At 41.6% G+C, this 23197-nt stretch overlaps 2 protein-coding genes across 4 annotated transcripts in view; one reads left to right on the forward strand and one right to left on the reverse strand.

Annotated features, from left to right (window-relative positions):
* The window catches only part of ARV1 (ARV1 homolog, fatty acid homeostasis modulator), a 27736-nt gene extending 8778 nt beyond the window's left edge, over nt 1-18958 (reverse strand). Inside the window, exons 1-5 of one of the 2 annotated variants that reach the window (XM_064445661.1) lie at nt 18722-18958; nt 10432-10551; nt 8708-8861; nt 7266-7490; nt 726-6797 (exon numbers count right to left, since the gene is read on the reverse strand). In XM_064445661.1, the coding sequence (XP_064301731.1) occupies nt 6691-6797; nt 7266-7490; nt 8708-8861; nt 10432-10551; nt 18722-18820 (705 nt within the window). In that variant the 5' untranslated portion in view covers nt 18821-18958 and the 3' untranslated portion in view covers nt 726-6690. Of the gene's footprint in view, nt 1-725; nt 6798-7265; nt 7491-8707; nt 8862-10431; nt 10552-14457; nt 15953-18721 lie in introns of those variants that run through there. The other variant, XM_064445662.1, reaches the window with a different exon arrangement.
* A 46-nt stretch (nt 18959-19004) lies between these two features.
* TTC13 (tetratricopeptide repeat domain 13) overlaps nt 19005-23197 on the forward strand; it is a 40135-nt gene continuing 35942 nt past the window's right edge. For both annotated transcript variants that reach the window (XM_064445659.1, XM_064445660.1), the window contains exons 1-2: nt 19005-19243; nt 22655-22749. In XM_064445659.1, the coding sequence (XP_064301729.1) occupies nt 19024-19243; nt 22655-22749 (315 nt within the window). In that variant the 5' untranslated portion in view covers nt 19005-19023. The remainder of the gene's footprint in view (nt 19244-22654; nt 22750-23197) is intronic.

A 23197-nucleotide genomic window follows, 5' to 3' on the forward strand; every position in this document is an offset into this window, starting at 1 on the left:
CTGGTGATCAAGAGAATGCTGCAGTCCCGCTGAGAGAAAGGGATGCTATCTCTGCTGTAGTCAAGACATGATACATCAGTAGCTTTGAAGGTCAGAACCAAAGCTTTATACTGCAAGTGAACTGAGAGACCAAAGAAGGGATCAAAGTTTAGGACTGATGCCTGTATGACAGCATCGGATGGGCTCCAGCATGTGAGGCAGGGAATCACTATGAAGGTAACACCCGTGGGTGCTTACAGAGTGAATGAGCAGTTCTGAGAAGAGAATGCGAGGTGAGTAGAAGCGCTTCTGTGTTGTTGAGGTTCTGTTTTCTTGTTTAAATTTGTGCAATGTTACTGGATTCGTTTACTGAAAAGAAACCAATGGTTTATAATATTTTTTTTAAAATTAATTTTTATGCAAGCCCTACCTGCGCTCTCTACCTCAAAGCCTCCAACTATCAAAAAAGATACCTTAATATTTCCTTTTAGATAGCTGAATGTAAGATCAGTTAATGTGCCAGGTCCCTCCCCACCATGTTTCTTAACGAACTTCAGATTTATCTTGGCACACAGCAGCTGCAATAACTTAAAATTCACAATAAAAGATTAACAATTTGCTGCGTATACCCCTAAAAGTCTTCAGATATGTATGTTATAGAACTGGATGCCAGCAAGGGTCAGAATTAAAGCTTCCTGTAACATAACAAAGATGACTTCTTTAAACATGTCACCTTCAATACTCACATTCTCTGGCTCCTGGCATGTCTGTTTCAATATCTGACATTCATGGTGTTGACTGATGCCCAACAACCTGCAGCTGGGAGGACTTAATGCTTTTCATCTTTTTAAGCGGACATGAACAAATTAATCCTCCCCCAAATCCTGTGACGGTGGAGGTACAATCGTTGTATGGAGCCACATATACGACGTGCTCAAGGTCGCAGCAGTAGGCGGTCTTGTAGCCAGGATTAGGATTCAGGTCCCCACTCCTCTGCTCAGAGAGCTACGGCAGGGACTTCTGTGCAGCTGATGGACAAGCGTTCTTTTGCCTAAAAATGTATTCAGAATTACAGTAAGAGATTAAGAGAAATTATGGGGGTCACCTGGATTGATTTATTTCTGTAGCAGTCAGCACATGTACAAACCGTGAGTTTATACTCCTATGCCACTCTGTAAAGGAACATAAACCACATTTTTACCCAGGAAAAAAAAACCCAGACCAAATAATATCCATTATTCTAATGAACAGCAAATAAAATATCATTGGCAGTATTTCCTAGCCGCTTTGCAGACCTCCCATTTATTTATACAGGGCTCAAAAGAACTTCACAAATTTAGGACAGCAGATCATGTTTAGGAAAAAGATTTTACAAAGCTCCTCATGTTCAGATCTTCTTTCTTGCCACCTCAGTAATACAGTAAGCGTTATTGGAAAGAGTAAGAAGGTCAGAACAGCATTATAAGAGGCAGGAGAGAAAACAGGAATCTATATACTTTCCCACAAATTCTAACTGCGGCAACCTGGGTTTCAGATTAATTCAGCAACAAAATTTCTATTGATTTTTAGCAGTGGAAGAACAAATTCACTATGTCTTTTGCCACATGGATTTTCTCTGAGCTCTGTGAGGCTGCTTAGAATAATCCCAGCTTGCAGGACTGTTTATGTCTTAAAGTGGTGCCGTGCAAAGATAATTTGCATTTTGTAGCTTTCATGGTGCACATATTGAATTGATCTTGATCTCAAGCCACCAAAACAAGTATTTTGCGACCTGTTTCCCATGACTAACTTCACTCTAACATTTCTCCAGACTGAAAGTAAATGGTGATTTTGAAAGCTTGAATCTGTGTTTTGAGACAAAAAAAATTAATCAAAGAATATGTACTTCTAGCCCTTTTACATTCCTTCCAGTTTTGGAAACAATAGTACTTTACTTTTCAACTCCAGATGGCACTGTGGTGCTTAACGCTACCCATGGGGGTAGAGCAGATGGATTGCAACAGCATGCAAGCTCCTGAAAAACAACGGCTTTCTTGTTTTATGAGAAATCAGCTGCTAATAGTTTTCCAGTGCAGATGTCCTATTTTACTTTCAGTTTGGTGAAGACTGGGCTAACAAATGGCAGTTTCAATGCTTGAGATATGACTTGTCGTGGAAGAATGGACTCGCTTGTCTGTATCTGCACGAGGTCACGAGGGTAGTAGCCCTTGCCTCCAGCAGCAAAACCTAATGCAACGCATACTATTGCGGAATGAAGGTCTGCTGTTGCACAGCTCCTCCTATTCACAGAGATTAATTCCATCTCTGTACAATTGGCAATTCTCATAAAAGTGTATTTTCCAGGATGGAGTGCAAACCACTGAAGTAACGATGTTATTGGTAGCTTTTCCAGGGAAGCCCATAGACTTCACTGTTTGGAAGACATCCTTTGCCATTTCCTGTTATCACTTAGACTATTACAAAAATGGAGCAGATCATCTTGGGTGCCACCACGCGGCATGTACAGGACAACCGGCTGATCAGCCCAGTCAGCATGGGTTTATGAAAGGCAGGCCCTGCTTAACTAACCTGATCTCCTCCTATGACGCAGTGACCCGCTTAGTAGATGAGGAAAAGGCTGGGGATGTTGTCTACCTAGACTTCAGGGCAGCCTTTGACACCATTTCCCACAATATTCTCCTGGAGAAACTGGCTGCTTGTGGCTTGGACAGGTGTACTCTGTGTTGAGTAAAAAACTGGCTGGATGGCCAGACCCAAACAGTTTGGTGAATGGAGCTAAAGCTGGTTGGCAGCCGGTCACACGCGGGGCTCCCCAGGGCTCAGCGTTGGGGACGGTTCTCTTTAATATCTTCATCAGTGATCTGGACATAGGGATCAAATGCACCTATTTTGCAGAAGCCACCAAGTTGGGCGGGAGTGTTGATCCACTTGAGGGTAGGAAGGCTCTGCAGAGGGACCTGGACAGGCTGGATCCATGGGCCGAGGCCAATTGTGTGAGGTTTAACAAGGCCAAGAGCCGGGTCCCGCACTTGGGCCGTAACAGCCCCATGCAACACTACAAGCCTAGGGACAAATGGCTAGAATACTGCCCAGCAGAAAAGGACCTGGGGGTGTTAGTCGATAGCTGGCTGAATGTGAGCCAGCAGCATGCCCAGGTGGCCAAGGCGGCCACACATACAATTTTGTGTGTGTAAAAACGTCTACAATAAATAATATTCCTCCTTCATGTTAATCCTTTGAAAATTTAGGAGTAGGACATTCATATACTTGCTTAATCATACACTCACACTCATCTTCACTGCATTAATCTTTGAGATTCTATCCTCTTAGGTTTTATAGTCTTCTCAACTCTTAATTTAAAAGTCTGGCACCTACATTCTTTTAACCCTTCCTAGCTTCTACTCTAATTCTCCAATTTTGTATAATTTCTAAGTATCTGTTACCTGACCTATGGACCCAAAGGTCCCAGCTCCCACTGCACAATCACTAAACCGTTGCTCAACCCAAGTGTAAATAACATCTCTGGTTCTCCTGTGCATGTCATCTGAAGGAATTCTGCAATTTGTTCCACAGGCCCATGACTTTCCCATAGGCCACAATAGCCTCTTTGATTCCAAGCAAAACTCAGAAAGTTTACACGGATTCATTTCCAGGCCATTAGATTTTTAACCCAAGTAAATCCTTTCTCCTAAGTTGAGGAACCAACTGAAGATATATAGAAAGGGCAAGCTATTTGTCATACATCTTCCTGCACAGATGACTATTTCATTATGAAGAATTTATGAAAGAAGAGGAGCTCAAAAGACGAAAAGGAATAAAAGCAAGAAGGAGATGACTACTTTAAACAGGCAGGACCTTAAAATAGGCTAGGTTCTCTCCAGCACCATACAGAATCCTTTTCCTAAGGCATCAAAAATGCACACGCACCTGCCCACACACACAGAGGGCATCCTCAAGTTCCTCCTAGATTTATGAAATACTAGCTTACTTGTCCTGTTAGTTCTGGAAAATGAGTAGCCATAAAACCACACAAGGCAGAATGTCCTACATCACTAGGCAATAACGATGTCTCTGAAAACCTGTACGACGCATTACCTGTACATTACTAGACAATAACAAATAGCTTTCGTTCCACAGCTCCGTAGCTCTTCATTTTCTTCTCCGTCCTCAAAGTTGCATAAGGACAGTGGTGGCTCCTGATAGCATTATGGAGTGCATAACTGATACGTTATTGGCATATGTGACACAATAGATGAGCATTTCTTCTTTCGGAATGTGTTCATGTCCATTCTAGGTCTTCTGAATAAAGCTCAGAAAATGTCCTGAAATGTTTTTAATTCAAAATAAACTTTAATTTAAGGAAATTGATCCCAAACAAAATTTATATACGTTGTATTTACAGTTTTGCTGCTGACTAGATAATATTTACAAGAAATGCAATATCTTCCCCTTGCATTAGTCACACTTACATGTGCTCCACTCAGCCTTCAGACTGAAACCAATGCCAGAGCAGAAAAGGGAGAACTTTTGGTGGGGGGGGATGGGGTGGGGGGGAGAGGGATCAAAAAAAACCCCTTATGTGTCATGGTTACAAACAAGATTAAAAAAAAAAAAAAATCTAAGAGGAACAAACCAAAGCACTGTTGTTACATCATTAGAAAAGCAAAATTAGTGGTAGAAAGAATGTACGTTTCCTGAAGAGGGACACAGAGTGGTGAGAAACTTTATCAGCTGCAATGCTAAGGTTGTACTAAGATGAACAGAGCGCTGGGTAAAAGCCAGATGACGGCTACAATAACAAACAGGGTTTGGCTCAGCGGGCACCAGCATTTTCCTAGTGCATAACCTTCTGTCATCCTCTCTGCTACAGCACAACTTCATTCCCTCTGACGGCAGAAGGTGAAGGAGGAAAGCGAAAGCAGGCCAGACCAGCATCCTGAAGCTTTTCTGAAAGCTCTGCTGCTCCTTCCCTTTGCACCCTCTCAACCTGCAGCCTCTGTTGCAGTGCTGGTGTTGTGGGAGGAACATGAGCCCTATTCAAAGCACCTTTGGCAATGTACAGGTTTTTTAAAAAAAGCTTTTTTGGTGGAGTATCTCCCCAGTTCTAATTATGTAAAGCAAAGCACGTCCTAGGTACTGTGCTGCCAAAGCTGCTGCTCAGGCAGTCAGCAACTGCACACCTACACTTGTCTGGCCACTGATTCACACCAGTAACAAGGTGGATCCCTCATACACCTTCACAACTATGTGCTTGCTGGGGCAGTTGCAGTGTTAAACTGTCTCATGTACTCAGAAGAGGTTGCAGTTTGGGGTTTTTTTTTTTTGCCTTCTCTAGCCATACCATCACATGCTCGGAGAGATGTCAAATGTAACACAAACAGCGCGAGTGGCGTCAGCCTCTGACTTATTAAAACAGAATCAGCAACCACTTGCTTTTCTGACCAAAAAAACGTACTATGGCGCAGACAGTTGCATCGGACAAACATGTCTGACGTCTCCTGTGATCATAATCTAGACTTACTCTACACCTGTTTGGAAATAACTTGAAGATGTTGCAAAATGTTATTTGATGGGTTTTGCAAAACACAGATAGGAGCCTGCATCTGAGGAAAACGAAGAATGGAAGAAGTGCCTGTAGACAGTACAGCCTTCCAACAACTGAAGCAGGAGAATTAAACATTGGATGGAACATCATGGAAACTCCTCTGCATAAAAGTAGCTTTATGTCCTTATCACTGTCTTGCAGAAACCGATTCTGCCTGCTCCTTTAGGGGCTGTCTAGACCTCTCTTTGCCTGCTGGGAAAAGAGGTGCAGAACTTCTATAAATGTTTCTTCACTAATTTGGGCCTAAACATGTTGTGGGTTTTTTTAAGAAAAAGTACTCCTTTATTGCTAAGCAGCCTCATACTTCACTTTTTGCTTCCACTGAACTGCTGCCAGGTGAGGGCTGGGTGCAGGGGATGTGGCTTAATATTAAATGCAGAAGCAGCGGTATCCCAAACAACCGTGTATGCTGGGAGTCAGAGTCCTTTCACTCTCTTTTCAGCCTTCAGAACAAAGCAGCAGCGTTTGAGAGCACAAAAAATTTCAAGCCAGTTAAAACGATAGTTCCTAGAGATTACTCTAGAACTAGAGATTTTATTATTTTAGATTATTATGTGAACACTCCAGAACAACACAACTTAGTCTTCCCACTGCAGTTTCACTCTGCAATACTTGCCTTTTCTCTAATAATCTGTTTGTACATGTTCACTTCTCTCTTTCAAAATCTGTTTTTGCGGAAATACCAATTTTGTCTTTTACATTTTCCCACTGACTCTCTTCTTTCCTCTTAAGGGAACAATTCATCCTCCTCCTGCCAAAATGCAGTGATTGGTAGCAATGCTGAAATTTTTAGTGTACCTTTTTTGTTACAGCCATAGGTACACAACCAGATTTATAAAGCTATTAGGATAGTGACACAATCATATTTTTAATGGGAAAATAAACAAGCTAAGGCAGAGGTTTTGTGGCTAACCACATTAAATAGCCAAACTTCTGAAGTTTCTCATTTTCACTCATCCTAAAGCTGTTTACACTCACCACTAATGCAAGTTTTTGTTATCTATCACCTTCTTAAGTACTATGAAAATAGGATCTTTGGAATTTGCTGGCAGAGATCATTCTTAGAAAAGATGATGTCGGTATTTCTTCAGCTCTGGGCTGAGGTTTCAAACATCCCATCCCATTTTCTGGAACAAGCAGACCACACCATTTTCCAAAATTAATCCAAAGATGATGGCCAACCAAGCGAGCATTCGGTTCAAGTTCAATGTAACTGTGAAAGGAAACAGAACAAATTTATCACCTTTTAAGAAGATCACAGAAACCATGTGAGAATTCGTATTAATTTGTACGTATAAGAAATCACCCAAATCTGTTAAAGTCTGCATTCCAAAGCCATGCCTAAAATTAACATTAATTTTTCATCTTCCAGACACACAAAGAATTCTACTTTATGTTTCAATGATCCACAATGAGTTGTTTCAAATTCTAACTGATGGATCTGATAGATATAATAAGCGTATACGAAGAGATGATGGTTAGATAAGAAGTGCTTTTTCTTTTTTAAAGTGTTTTTTCTTCATTTTCCATTAAATCTAAATAACAGTTTTAAGCTAGAGCTATTTTAGTCACATGCCTGATACCAATTTAAAAAAAAAAGTGATAATGACTTCTATAACAGCTGCATTCTCTCACATCCATTCTACACAAGTAATGTAGTACTAAAAAAGAAAAAACATACCTCTAATTGCCTGGGAGTTTGATATCAAGACAAACACTTTTATAAACACAAGGCATAAAGGCGTGTAGTCATGTTCCCAAATAACAGCTGGAATTAGCAGAAGCTTTCCATAGCTGGACAACAGCAGTGCTTTGAGAAGTAAAATGAAGTCAGACTTTGTTTTCAGCATCTCAGGTCTCATCCACCATAAAGTAATAAATATTCCAAGCAAAAATGAAGTTTGTTCTAAGAAGAAATAAGAGGAGTTGGGAAGAGAGAATGAAGTGCCAAAACCAAGCCCTTTTTTCTATGAGTTTCAGTGAAATTATGTGTCCCAAATGCAACTGACTGCTATTTAAAAAAAACACACACAGACATGAACATGTCCTCTATCTCCTGTGTTCATTCATGAGATTCAAAACAATTCTACCCGGGCATTCTGTCTGTAGGATTTTCATACTCTTAATTACTGACACTGCACAGCACAGGAGGTTTAGCATATGGACTTCCTTTACTTTTCCTTTTAAACCAAAGGAGAGGGTTTTTTTCAACTGTCTGTTAGCCTGTAAAACAAAATCAATACTTGCCTTTTTTGAAAAGGTCACCAGCAATGAACCCTTTCCATCCAGCATGAGAAAACACTAAGGCAAGAATATCATTGAGCTATTGGACTTCTTTTGACACCGCGTCTCTGTGTAACACTGGTATTAATGCAGACGTCAAAGCAACTCTCAACAACTGTAACAGATCAATTACTACTGAAAAACAAGTTCCAACATTTTTACTGACCGGTTAGGAAAGCCTTCTTAGAGCAACACTAGACAATAAATGACTGACATTAAACTCTGGAAGTCTAAGGAAATACTAGTTTTAGTCTGTGGGCTTGATTTAAACTCTATCACCAGAAAAAATACGAGGATAAAAATATTAACCAAAATAAAACAAAACCCTCCTCTGCTTTCAAATTGTCTTGCGGCACAGAAGTATTTACTCTTTACCAGTGATGCTGCTGCTCTGTATCTTTGTGTATTCATGTGAAAAAAACCACCCAGATACAGAAGTAAACAATTGGGAAAAGCTGTAAGGATCATCCTTAATGTTGCATCACCTTAATGAATAATAAGCCATATATTTCATGTTGACTCCAAGGAATAAGGCTGAACTCTACACTGGTCTTCAAAACTATATAAATGGGTCTAGACAAAGATTTCTGAATATTGCCGCTTTTCAGTGTTTCGGTATCTAATGCTTATCATATCAGCCTGAACTGAATCAGGACTGAATTATGCATTTGCATTAAACGAAGGCAAACGAGAGAGTATGTGTATAATCGTTTAACCATACTGGGTAGGACATGACACCAATTCTGTACTGATTTTTGCAATACAGGCTTGATGAAAGACTCATGAAGTTATGCAATGCTTCAGGAGTAAATAGTTCCACGAACTGATCATTGATCTTACCTAAAGAAGCTATACCAAACATCCTATAAAAATCCCATTCCTTGGCATATCTGATTAAGTCATCAGGATCTGTATTTTGGCTTGAACCCTGTAGTTGCAACCACCTGAGATAAGCCTCACAAAGCAAACAAAATATGCAGAGCTTCCCATGAATCTGGTAAATGAAAGAATAATAAAAGCATTAGTATTAAATCAGCATAAATTAAAGTATTAGTATTAAATTGGTATTGAAAATACATTTCTACATCTCCACACAAACAAGCTCTATAGGTTTATTAATTTTGTTTAGAAATATAAGCAAATAACTACTGCTGAGCCACTGGTTTAGCACATCGTCCTTTTAACATAAATAAACATAAGTCAATTATAGAAAATAGGAAACTGCACGAACAGTTCCATACAGACGAAAGCATGTAAGTGTAGTTTGTAATGCCTGCTCTATACCTTTTTTTTTTTAAAATTTGGGAAGGGTGTTTCAGTTCGGAATATAAAAACAATTGTGCCATACCTAGCAGAACTATACTACCAAAAATTTCAGTTTCAGGGCAACTACTCCCTTTAGTAAGCTGGTTTAAATAGCCTTGTTTCTGTTTTTCCCTGGGACAATCTCCATTAGAAGAAACTGGTAGCATAGTCATACCAAAAATATTTCTTAATTCAGATAAGGGTGAAAAACCAAAAATAAATGGAGCGACATAACTAAACAAAACTTAAAAGTATCCTTTGAAGTGACTGCAAAAAATTATGTCATGAGGGTCCATAGTTAGCATGTTTCCACATTAAACAGTCTTTAAGCCAGCATGTATGCGGGGTGAATTCTGATTTTATACAGATTTAAATAAACCAATCCAATTTCTGTGCATGGATTCTACTTTTTCCATTACAGACTAGTTATGCTAATTGCACACACATGCATGGGCTAAGCCAGTGTAAAATTCAACTCAATTTATTTGAATAGATGAAGTTTCCACAGATGGAATAGTTCTTCCAGAAGCCTCATGGAAAACACCATTACCAGTCTCCAGAAGCAGTGAATTCATAACATTTATGCTCGAAAGACGAGGTGAGTGTATCTATCTACACTGCTTAACACTGGACTGGCCAGAAGGTATCAACATGAACACAGCATACACTTAGCTTGGATAGTTGGCTCTAAACTAGCTTCCCTCTCCTAGGAAACCAATCCTTAAAGTAAAAATACACAATTCTACCAGAAAAGTGACACCCCTACACTCCAGCCGGGCAGCACAACTAAGTTGACTACATAACTCTGCATCAACAACGCTTCATGTTAAAGTCACTATCTTTTGCTGTGGTTCTGAGGACAGGGTTAATTACTCAGGAGGAAAGTAATGAGAAATTAGTACAGTAGGTTTCATTGGCACAGTATTGTTAATATGGTATATTATACTACTATAGCTCATTTCAAAAAGAACTGTTTCCAACAGAAATTTAAGTTGAAAACAAACTTGAAATTAGGCCTTTCTCTTCCAATGAGCCCAGTTAGGACTCTCTTTAACATGCAGGATGACTGGTGTATTTGCTGGTTCTATTAACGACATTAGGAACTGCTCTTCTGCCCTTCCACAGGTTCCATCAAGCTGAATCCATTTTGTTCTTGAACAGGTTAAGGGTCTAAAATTTTACAACTATTACAATCAACTCACCAAACCTAAATGTACCTTAAAAAAAATTTATCACAGTGTAGGGGTGTAGCAACTTACATTTATTTTTGTATTGAAAAGAATGTGCCTGTATGCTTGTGCTTTGCATAAAACAGCATTAATCAAGATGATAACAGGGTCATACTCAATATATTTGTCCACAGGTTTCTGGCAGGATTTCTGAAAGTCACAAAGTAATAAAGATTAGAAGAAACAACAATAACAAAAAAAGCGCAAACGTTTATTAAATTTTCCTCTGTGCTTAGCACAATTGCATAAATCCAAAGTAGCTATTCAATTCTTATGAGTCTTTCCTTAATGTAATCTTCATTTTCAATAGGTTTTTAATCCATCCAGAATAAGTGCTTCCCCCCCTTGACACTACAGTTGACATGAGGATTTCCCTTACAAAACACAAAGACACATTACTGATTTTTATAGGCTTCAGATTAACACAGATAATAAACTATGCAAGGATGTACTTAGTTATCATTTTGTGTCCTACAGATGCAAAAAACCCAAACTGCCTTCCCACCACTGAAAAAAACCACACCAGTATCTTGTTAAAGGTTATCTGACCATGGTCCATCTACTGGGTATTTTGAGATTTTTTTTTTTAATTTTTTTTTTTTAAAGAAAATTAATTTTTTATCACTTCCTTCTTTTAAAACAAGAGATGCTTTACTCTCCTATCCTACCTTTTCCCTCCTTTCAAGGAAAAAAGACAATATTTTTTTCCTGTTGCATCGGTCTTCCATACTAATAAGTAGTCCAGATTTTCAATTAATTTTCCATTATTGAACAAACATTAAAAATACTGATTATGTAGTTTTCACACACAGATACAGCCAAAGAGTTGGAAGTTGCTACTGAATCGTGGTAAGACACTAGACCATTACTTCTCCAGCACATCAGCTGGTTCCTGCCATGCCTACTGGAAAGGTTATTTCACCCAGATCACTGGGAACCGCTCGTCATCAACCCCCTGCAGATTTATTGACTTACCTGTATAGGCGGTCACTCCTTGACTTAAGTGAGAAAGGCTAACAAGGCTATTATACGAACTGTGAACAGGATGGTTAAATAACCACCTTACAGAAGGCTCATCTAGCAGACCTGAGGGGGAAATAACTTCTAGCAGAGAGCTGAGGAGCAGCAGCAGCTCATCACAGCAACCCCTCCAGCTCAGACAAAAGCACATACAAACGGGGGCTCGCCCACAGGTCAGCCTTCTGCTGCTGCCCGTCCTCCTGTTCAGCTACTTGTTCCCTCCGACCTGTCCTCAGCTAATCCCGCTCCCCTGGGCCTTCGCATTAGCTGCCATCCTCAGAGCATTTAGAAACAATCTCTATTTCTATTTTAATGCGTGCACGGCTGTGTGCTGCCCGAAGAGAAATCTATGCACACAGCCTTCTGAAATGCTGTAACGCTCAAAAACGCAGCATTAGGCAACACGCACCCACAGACAAACTCCCAGGAAAGAACAAAAAGGTTTTTTCAGTTTTATAGCAATTCCTTGTGTCCAAAGTTAACTTTGCCTTGCTATGTACTAGATTTGTTACTGGAGAATTTGAGAAGCAAAATTTCACTAGCAAACTGACTCAAAAGTCCAATATCCATATCAAGAAAAACGTCCAAATAAACGCATAAGTTGGTTAGAGTGTCTAAGGAATGTTCCTACCACTAATCAGTGTTTCATGGTCCAGCTCAAGAAAAGAAACCCAATAAACTCATTTGGATTAGAAAAGAAAATACTGTGTATGACAGGACACAAGTTAGAGGTACTGAATTAATAACCTGACCCAACTAACCGACAGTTTGATAGGTCTAAAATAAAAGTGAGAGAGATGGAAGAAAGGACATAATTAACAGAAGACCACAGCTAATGCATTTAATAGAGGAAAAAGAAATTGCAAGTTTAATTAAAGGTAGTATCTTGCTTAATTTCTTCCTCCGGGGAAATCATGAACAGATATTCTTATAGGTGGGAATTTACATGTCAAATCTCTGCATTGATGTAGCACAGGAAAACTCAATTTTTTTTTTTAATAGACTTATTCACACAGGCACTGGACAACAACAAACAAAAAGATTATTCTTGAACGCAATGGGTGTCACGAAGGTTAGATGAAGGATATTTTACATACCCCAGGATTTATTATGCTGTCCAGTTTTCCTACAACAGAACATTATTTGACCAGGGTCAAAAAAAATCTTTCTGAAAAGAGTAAGGAATCATCTTTTCAAGTGGAGGGTCCCAACCAAACATCAATCAAAAACCTTGCAGTTAAGAGGTACTGAAAAATTTTCACTGACAGCCGACATGAATTTTAGCCAATTAAAATATATCAGGCCAACCCTCCAGGCAAAACCAATGATGCAGGAAGTTACTGCAGGTATATAAGGAGACTGCTACAAATGAATACATGGGTGTTACCCATAAGAAGGGTCTTCCGTGCCACAGCTTCTGGCAGCCACAACCAAATCTTCTGCAGCCGTAAGAATGATATTTAATTCAGTATTTCAGCATACCGCCACCAAACATTTAAGGATCCTATTTCTCATGCGTTACTTCAACGGGAAAAGAAAATCTGCCGTATTTCAAAAGAGCAGCCACCTTCAAGGACTTTTCATGCACAGACACACACACATTCACGTTTGACTGTCTTGTAGAGCTTGAGGAGAGCCCTGTTCTTAATATACTTTAATTTTGAGTCTCAGGTGTATGAAGGAAAAGCCCTTTGCGCTTACCCCGCTGGTGACCTGGCCAGCACAAGTTCATTCTGGGACTTGTGAGACCTACAAACCACCTTTCTGCGAAAGACTTGCATGTGTGCTGCCATAGGCTATTTGGACAAAATGAAGATGACAATTGCTATACCATGAGAACATTACAGAATTAACAGACACTCTAGGATGACATTTTCTCCATACCTGGCTTTTTAGTTATTTTTTCCAGCTGTACTACTAAAGCATCTAACACTAACATTAGGAAGGAGACTTTTGCCTAGAGTCCGACTTCAGCAAAATCAATGCAATCAGTTAATGCAGTTTAAGGACATGTAAGTTTAACTAGACAGCTTTAACTAGTTAAAGTGATGTAACTCTATGGACATCGATAATCACTAACACTTCCAGAGAAGATCAGTATGAGCAGCTCAGCCAGGGAGAACCGCTTGCACGCTTACTTTTACGACTGTAGCCAGGCAGTTTAGAGTGAACTCCAATAGTGGTGCTCACGTCTCGTTCCCAACTGCAGTTCTGCACAGCTGTAGTCAGTGGCCTGTTCAGCACGACTAAAGAAAGCACATCTTTAACAAAACTGAGCTTTTCCACTCTTCCTTGGGACTTCTCGAAGAAATGCCTCAGTTATCGTAACCAGTTCTAAAATGATAAAAAGAAGTAACTGGATTTCTCTGTGTTATTAATTTCTTCCTTAAATATATAACTAGCATCAGACATGGGAAATAACTGGCGTCTGTCTTGGAAAAAAAAATAGACATTGCTGGAGTAAAAGGTACTTTCAGATTATGTTGCAGAAGAGAAAGGTCAAGCTTGATGCCATAAATTCTATGTACCCATCTTCCTCTGAATTGGTAAATTTAAGCAAAATTACAAATGTTTGACACTGACACATGGAAGTCCAATAGATACTGTAAGAAATTCTAAAAAAAACCCGAAAAAGAGTTTTTGAATGTATTTCAATATTATAATGAATTTAAATGGATATTGGTTTAGGAAGTGTTTGCCTACTCAAATCAATTATTTCACTATGCTTGTCTGTTGTTTCAAAAAAAAAAGCTTCCATTTTCATAACTTAGAAATTTGCTTAGTTATCTTAAAAAAATTATTTTAAAAAATGAGCAAAGGCAGCTTTAAGAAAAAAGAAATTTTCAAAAGCTAGTACAACCATGTCCTTCACAGCATAGTGCATCAGATTCTTTCTGATCAAAGCAATCCAAAACAGTTAAGGAAAGTAACATGTTTTAACAACTCAGTTGTACTAAGACAGACAAAAGAAATAGTGAAATGTTAACTGACTGCATGTTTATCAGCCTTTTATAAGGCATTACTCAGAAGACTTACCTCTTCCTTGTTCATCAAAGATACTCCCCTGCAAACACAGTTCACAAACACATTCCAAACACAATACAGAGTAGGTATTTCCTCACGTATTTGTACAGTCACTGAAGGGCAAAGTTCCTACAGTATATGAACATGACTTTTTGAGTGTTCTCTCCAACACTAAAACATAACTGAATTTTTAAGTAAAAGTATTTTGGTATGGGGCTGGTGGAAGGGAAAAACATTCTTGAAGAGGAAGCCACAGGACACTACAGAATGTACACTGAATAACCAGGCTTCAACCTGAACTAAAAATAACATGAAAACCACACGAGGAATATGTTTGCAATTCTCTGGATATTAGAAACACCAGTGAAACAGTCTCATTTTAGTATTCCTTTCTCCAGGGATTGGCGTTTGGCAAAATTAAGCTACATTTTTTTGCTCGACTACATATACAGCAAATTTTAACAACATTTACCTAGCTTCAACGTGAACATAGGTTCATTTACATAGGTTCATAGGGCAAGCTAACACAGACCCATCATCTTGCGAGAGCGCCCTTAATCCCAGTTGCACCCTTAAACAATAAAATGTAATTAGCTGCGCTGCTTTCAGGAATGTTTTTTTGTTACTTTCAGATGAATTCCATTTCAGAAAACTGAAATTAGAAATGTTGTTTTATAGTTTTCCTACATGATACATTTTCCAGTAGTGAGTTGGTCTGTATATTGAGTTATGTAAATAAGAAAAATAACATACTTTATTTTCCAGGATGGCCTTTGTACTCTCGACAGATTCTCTACCTTACTACACAATTGCTTTGCATTCAAAGCATTTACAAGTCTGTCTGCCTTGCTGCAATGAAAGAGCTTTTCAATTATTTTTTAATTGCAGAAAAGCTAAATGAAGTGTGCACTGCTCAAGCAATTTGCCTTGCTTATTACAAAACACAAGGGGCATCCTGACTGAGCTCTACATATTGCAGTGAATAATTCCTTTCCCTTTGTTAGGGCCTGGAACAATTAACACTTCTGAAACTTTATTTTTAAACACAACAACATATATGTAATTAACCAAACTTAAAAATTGCATGTTTTTCCTTCTATTTTTGAATAAGTCACGTTTACTAATTCCCTTTTACATTCATTGCACTTTGACTGCAGAATTCATTCCAGGTTAGACAAACGTGGAATTTTTTTCCTTATAGCATTAATACTGTAGTTGGCAATGTCATCTGAACAGTGTTTTCTGTTACTATTGTTAATGGCTAGTTTGTAAAATATTCAGTGAAGATTCACTGTATTACAGATCATTTAAGTTTTAAGGATCTCAAAATAATTAACAAAAATCTCCTCTATAAAGAACCACCTAGGCTTACTTTCACCATCACTTTGGTTCAGAATAAGGAAGACATCAGCATGTTGACAGCACAGGACTAGAACCAGACCCACGACTTGCAAAGCAACCACCAGAAGTCACCTTAGCTGGAGACAATCCTAACATGCCTGCGCAGCCCCACGCACACCCTGCCACCCCCCCAGTTACCCCTCATTGTCCTTGATTTCAGAGACAAATTTGAAGCACCACATGAAAGAGCTCGGAAGAAAACCATTTACATTTTTATCACGTACCAGTGATAAATTTTGACTACATGATTTGACTACCAATGATTTGATGTAGTTCATATCCACTACTAAAGATGACCCATTATACTAACAAGGAAAAGCAATGAGAGATCCATTTTTCCTTGCAGTGTGCATGTCTAAAGTCAGTAGAAACCAATCTCTACTACTTCGTTTGTCTTTTACCTAAGAAAACTGCTGATTTCTCCAGTCTTTGAAACGTCTGCAGAGATTTTTGTGCACATTTTCAGCTGGTTTATGCTCGACGGAAACAAGCTATTTTAACTGAGTGCTGGGCTGGGAAAAAGAAGGATGTGAATCAGCTCTTTCTAATATCATCAGTAATTTGTACATATCTTGTTTTCACGGCTTTTTGTTGATAACAGAAGCTGAGCTCTAACATGTACGTCTTTCAGCTTGACCTAACCACTATTTCCCCAAATATAAACTGGCCACAGACCTCTATGATCTGACTGCCTACAATATCTATTTTTGATCTAAGGAATGCTTGAATGACTCAAAGCTATAAAGCTGCAAAGGGATTCATCACAGGTTTCACACAAAGCTTTCTGGTCATCTTATGTTTATAGCTTCATGGTTAGTAACTTAACCTGTCTTCTAGCAGCATTCTCAGAATGCCAAAGGCTACAAAAGTGGCGAAAACAACCACAAAGGAAGTTTGAACGACACACAACTAATTCCTTACAAGATGTTACAAGATTCCTTACAAGAATGTTTACAAGAATTCTTACAAGAATGTTTATTCAACAACTCGTTGAAAAACAAGGTTTCACAATTTTATAAGGAGCAGGTGGGATGCTGCAAAACACAACCACAGATAAAATCAAAGGCTTAGTCAAGATGTATTTGCAGATCCCTTCATTCCAAATTCCCCACACTAAAATCAGGGTGCTAAGTGAGCCAATTTTTTTTTTTTTTTTCCACACAACAAAAAAATATGTCAAAACTAACCACTGGAGATGAGTCTATGTAAACCCTATCAAAATTTGAACACAGTAATTTAGAAATACTTGAAAACACTGCTTGAAAATGTAATTTTTTTTTTCTGCAAGGTCTCCAAGAAAACGTGGAAGACACTAAAGGGAAGGAAGTTGGAACAGGCTGCCCAGAGAGGTGGGGGAGTCACCGTCCCTGGGGTGTTAAAAAAAAGTGTAAACATGGTGCTTCAGGACATGGTTTAGGAGACATGGTGGTGTTGGGTTGACGGTTGGACTTGATGATCCTAGAGGTCTTTTCCAACCGTAATGATTCTGTGATTACTTAAACATTATGAAAACACTATGAGGGGAAAAAATGAACCCTGTGAGAGGCAGAGCGGGAAGGGGGAGCAGTCAACAGCCTAGAACATGCTGGTACCACTTTGGAAAGTACAACCACTGTAGCTGGATAAGCAATACAGAAACCTCTGGGCGTACGATGAATAATCATCAGTGAAAACCCAACATTTATCTCCCACTGTTCACCAGCTTTGCTGATGCTGTCTAACCATGAGCTGCCTTAGACCTGCCCTTTAGCGTGCAAAAAGTAATAGAATCATTAAGGTTGGAAAAGACCTCCAGGATCATCAAGTCCAACTGTCAACCCAACACCACCAGGCCTCCTGAACCATGTCCTGAAGTGCCACATCTACATAGCTTTTGAACACCTCCAGGGATGGCAACTCCACCACCTCCCTGCGCAGCCTGTTCCAATGCCTGGCCACTCTTTCAGTAAAGAAATTTTTCCTAATATCCAATCTAAACCTCCCCGATGGAACTTGAAGCTGTTTCTTCTTGTCCCATCACTAGTGACTTGGGAGAAGAGACCAACCCCCCCCTCACTCCAGCCCCTCTCAGGCAGCTGCAGAGAGCGAGAAGGGCTCCCCTCAGCCCCCTCTTCTCCAGGCTAAACCCCCCCAGCTGCCCCCCAGCACACTTGTGCTCCAGACCCTTCACCAGCTCCACTGCCCTTCTCTGGACACGCTCCAGCACCTCAAGGGCCAACTTGTCCCGAGGGGCCCAAACCTGAGCCCAGCATTCGAGGTGGGGCCTCCCCAGGGCCGAGCACAGGGGCCCCATCCCTGCCCGGCTCCTGCTGGCCACACCAGGGCTGACACAAGCCCGGGGGCTGGTGGCCTCCTTGGCCACCCGGGCACTGCTGGCTCATGCCCAGCCGGCTGTCAGCCAGCACCCCCAGGGCCTTCTCCGCCGGGCACTTCCCAGCCCCTCTGCCCCAGGCCTGGGGCGTTGCAGAGGGCTGTTGTGACCCTGGCAGGACCCCCCGCTGCATGGTGAACATCACACAACTGGCCTCGGCCCATCGATCCAGCCTGTCCAGGTCCCTCTGCAGAGCCTTCCCGCCCTCGAGTAGATCGACACTCCCGCCCAATTTGGTGTCATCAGACAGGGAGCAGAGCCGCGGGAGCGGCGCGCCCAGGCCAAGCGGGACAGCGCTCCCGCGCAGCCGCCCCCGCACAACGCGGGGAAATGGCGGCGGGAAGCGCGGCAGAACGGGAAACCTCCGCCCGGATCGAGGGAAAAAGTCCGACCCACGGGCCTCGGGGCCGCGAAGAAACACGTCCGGCGGACCGGGAGAGCTTCCACCTTGCGGGGAGGGGGACCGTGCCCCTCCCGCTCCCTCACCCCACCGCCCCGACTCACGCAGATGGAGATACGGAGCACCCCGCGCCGGTAGTCCCGGTACAGCTCCGCCGCCTCCCTGCTGCACTCGATGCAGCGGTAGGCGCCAAGCGCCGCCATAGTACTCCCGAGAACTCCTTCAAACCGCTCCGCTTCCGCCCTCGGGGGAGGAGCCGCGCCGCCGCGGTACTCCACGTCTCACGGGATAGCACGGTGGCTTCCTCCGCCTCCTCCTCTTCCTCCTCTCTTCCCTCTCCCTGCCCGCCCCCTGGGCGGGGCGGCGGGGCCGCCTTCTGCGCCCCGGCCCGGGGGGAGCGGCGCGCATGCGCCCTGGAAAGATGGCACCTGCCGGCGGCCGCGGGGCCGTGAGGGGGCTGTGGGTGCCGCTGGCCGTGCTCGCCCTGGCCCGGGCGGCGCTGGCCTTGACCGAGCAGTACCCGGCCTTGTCCCTCCTAAAGCAGGAGTTGCACCGGCAGCGGCGGGGCCCGGCGGGGGGCTGCGCCTCGACGGGGGAGTGGGGAGAGCAGTACTCGGCCGAGTGCGGTGAGTCGGCGGGGCGCTGTCGTGGTCGCCGCCGCCAGCCCCGGTGCCGGGGCGGGGGAGGCCGTTAGCACGGCGGGGCCCGGCCGGCCCTGCGAAGCCCTGAGGCTGAGGGCGGTGGCTGGGGTCTTGGGGGCGGCGGCCTGGCCTCGCCTCGCACGGAGGCGCCGGGGGGACGGGAGGGCTGTGCGCCTCGCTGTTGTTCAGCTGACTCATACCGAGGCATCCTGTGTGTGAGGCGCCGCGTCCCCGCGTAGCGCTGTGCCGCCCCGCCGTGCGGGGCCGAGGCTGCGGCGCTGAGGGGCGGGGGAGCTCCCTCCGCCTGAAGGGGCAAGCCGCAGGGCCTGCCCTACCGCCCGGGGGGCTCCTTCGCCCCCCTCGCCAGCCTGCCAAGCCGAGCTGCAGGGCTCTGCGTGCTGTTTTATCCCTGCGCTCCGCAGTGCGCGGACACGCCAGCCCCTTGTGCTCCTATTACCGAGTCGAATGGGGCCCGATTCATTTTCAGCCACAGGGGTATATGTTTTGCTGGTGAACTGGAGCGCCGAGTTCAGGTAGCAGATCTGGTCTTTTTCAGGTTAACCGACAGGTTGTGATACAGGCGCAGTTAAAACTATTTTTACGTGCTTAAATATCTGTTGTATCAGGATCATGTGCCTGAAGCAATATATCAGGATCTTTGATCACGAGCCCAGTGTGAATTTGCTGTACAGAAATGCCAGTCTGAATCACAATGTTTGTGTAATACAGATGAAGAAAAAGGTTTTAGCAGTTCAACGTAATATAGACACTCTGTTATTTATGTGAGAGTAACCAGGGGTGTGTCATGACTGCTTAGCTGTCTGCAGGGCTTTAGTTTTTTCTCCCCTTATTTCATAAAGTCTGTGCTCATATCAGCAATTGCTGTGGTCGCTAAGGACAATATACAGCTACAGTAATCTATTCAAAATTACAAACTTCCTGGAAATACCTTGTAATGAGTTTTCTACATGTGCATTTTTTTTCCCCTCTGTATGTGTGCTCTTGTCATCACAGCTTAAAATTCTTTGTTTTGTTTATATCATCTGTGTTAAGTAGGTATTTTACATCATCTGGTTTTTGGTTTTTTTTTTTTCTCCCGGGGTGGGCTGGGGGGAGGGTGGTTACAGTGGCTGGGAACCATAGTACATAACTTTCACTATCTAATTCAGTATTTATCTCAGGTGACCATTGCTCTAAATCATTCAACTTAAGCATAAAACCAAAAAGGCTTTCACCCAGTGCTGAGATAAAATTGGTACACCATAACAAGTTAATGAATGGCAAAGCATTTGATTGCATCTCTTCTGTTACTAACACATGAACGATTGATTCGGGATACTCCTTCAGAGCTGTGTCTGGAAGATTATGTGATGATTTAATGATGGATGTTGTTTTTAAAAGACCAGGACTGATAAAAGGAATTCTGCTTAAATCATCAGGTACTTTGCATACAGTGATAATAAGGTAGCCCTTAGTTACGGAACAGCATACTTACCCTGAAATACCTGTATACCATTTCACTCCTTGCTATTTAAATCCTGTGGCTAAATAAATTGCCAGTTGAAAATTTCCCTTAAGCTCTCAGTCTTTTTTTTAGTACAACTTCCCCAGAAGCTGAGAATCTTTTTATCTCAAATAGCTTCTCTTTTAGCCTACTACAAGGTCCAGGGTAATTTGGTTGGTGTTTCTGCTTTTTCATAAAGTTGTTAATGAGGCAGTGTGGCACAGATTTGATTGTATCTAACTTGCAGACAAGGGCAGATCCGTTCTTCCCTATGAGTAAAGCAGTTGGTTGCCCAAAGAGTTGCAAGATTTGAAGGGTCTTTTCCCCTATAGCTTGTAACAGGCTGTTCTTATTCCTTGCCACTTTATTAAAAAATTTCTTCAATAAATTCTTGCTGTTATGCAGAAAATTATTCTGGAGGTAGGCCATGCCCGCACTTCTTTGTTTTGGTTTGTGGAGTAAAAATTGCTCAGTGAGATCACAGTGATGGCTCTTAACTATCACTGATTTGTGAGCACCAACACAGAACAAATAATATGTTAATAATGCTGCTATAGCAGAGGAGGGTTTGGCCAACATGAACGACAGGCAGTGTTGAAACCTGTTACTGGCAATGCTTTTTCTGGAAACTCTGGGTGTTGAGCCACTGTTCTTACAGGACTTTCTGACTTTAAACTTTGACCTTCTGCTTTTCATCGCTCTTGTTTCTGTTGTAAAACTGCTCCCACCAGTTATCATTTATGGCTCAACTTAGTTCCAAGTTTCTATTTACAAGAAATGATTTTAGATGCTATATTGAATTCTCTTTATAAGATGACTATTTCTTTTTCTCTTTTAGCACTGTACTTGTGAGAAATAGGGAGTTGACTAACTGCAACCCCTGTGTAATCAAAGTACAAGAAACGCAATGCCTGTAAAGTGAATTAGAAACACACACTGCTCCCAGCCTTTCAAACTTAGCATCAAGCTTATATTTACAAACATTAGGGGAGATGATAAAATTTGGTATTTGTGACGTGAAATCAAAGAGGTAATACTGTTCATTTGCTTTTTCTTGTTTACCCTTGAAATATTTCAAGGTAATAGAAGCTTTAAGATCTGAAGATTTAAAAGCTAACAATTCTGTTGGGTTAAAGCACCATATAAGTGAAGTAGTGACTTCTATGGTATATCAGTCTAGGGGGTTTTGTTCCTTGTTGTTTAGTTGTTTGTTTCCTTTGTTAAACTTTTTCTCTGCTATGGCAACAAGCTGTGTTTGACTTTTCGTAGATTTGAATTGATCATCTTCTTTTTGTAATGCCCTACTTAGTAATATACCTGTGAGGACCTTTGTATATGTTCAGTCAATTGCAGTTTACTGTTCTGTCTGCTTTTTACTGTGTTTATACCTTTGTTTCGTGCACTTCCAGCAGCAGCTCTTTCTTTACCTCTGTATGGTCCATTCCATTCATTTTCCTCTCTAGGATTGGAATGATAATTTTGTCTTTAATTTCTTGCGCCAGAGAAGGGAATCATAATGCCAAATGGGGACATGCCTACCCCAAACTTTTCTTTTTTGCTTTCAGCTTGCTCCAGCTTCCTCCCTTTTTATACCCCAACCCCCTTTTCTTGTTTTAGCACCTCCATTTTAATTTTTTTCACGTATTTTTAGCCAAAAGCATAAGCAGAAGTAGTGATAAAACTAATTATGTAAAAGCAGTCATGTCAACTGTTGCTTCCCCGGCTGTGTGGATGTAATGCTGCGTGCAGGAGGCACTTCATGAAAGTTCTGCCCTGTGGAATGGCCAGTGGAGAAGCTGTTCAGAAAGAACATGAGGAAATGTGAGATGTGATAATAGAACATATATGTAACTCTTTGAATTCTTAAAGGTGTTTTCTCTCTTTCCTCCCAGATTCATCATTTTTGCACTTCCATGAGTCGGATTGTGACATAGGAGGGTCTTCATCTTGTGAATCTGTGCTTTCTCTCAACACAGAAAAAATTCTGGTATGCTATCAAGAATATAATGGGCAAAACAATTTTTAATAGGTTGTTGAAGTGGTAGATCACTTTAGCTGCCTAACCAGTTAGAATGGAGTTCAGGCAAATAACTCCAAATAGAATTTATTAATCAGTAGGCATAGGTTCCCAAAAGGCTTAGTGTGAATGAACTCAAGTTGCTCGTGAAAGTGTGATTTAGTAGTACTTCATTGTGAGTGTCTTAGGGCTGTCAGCAGTTTCAACTAATTGAAGCTGATGTTTCCATTGAAGGCTAACCTTCACCTACATAGTCTACCAATTACTTTTTTATTTTTAGGGGTGTAGGGGCTCTGGCTGAAAAAGGGAAAGGTGTGTTAGTTTTTACCCAGGTTAAGTACCTGAGGAGGTTTACTACAAAATGCTGTATGAGTAGGAGTGATAACTTGCAATTGCTACAGAAATAAGACTGTGCACA

Source organism: Phalacrocorax carbo, chromosome 3, assembly GCF_963921805.1.
Source record: "Phalacrocorax carbo chromosome 3, bPhaCar2.1, whole genome shotgun sequence".
Lineage (NCBI taxonomy): Eukaryota > Metazoa > Chordata > Aves > Suliformes > Phalacrocoracidae > Phalacrocorax > Phalacrocorax carbo.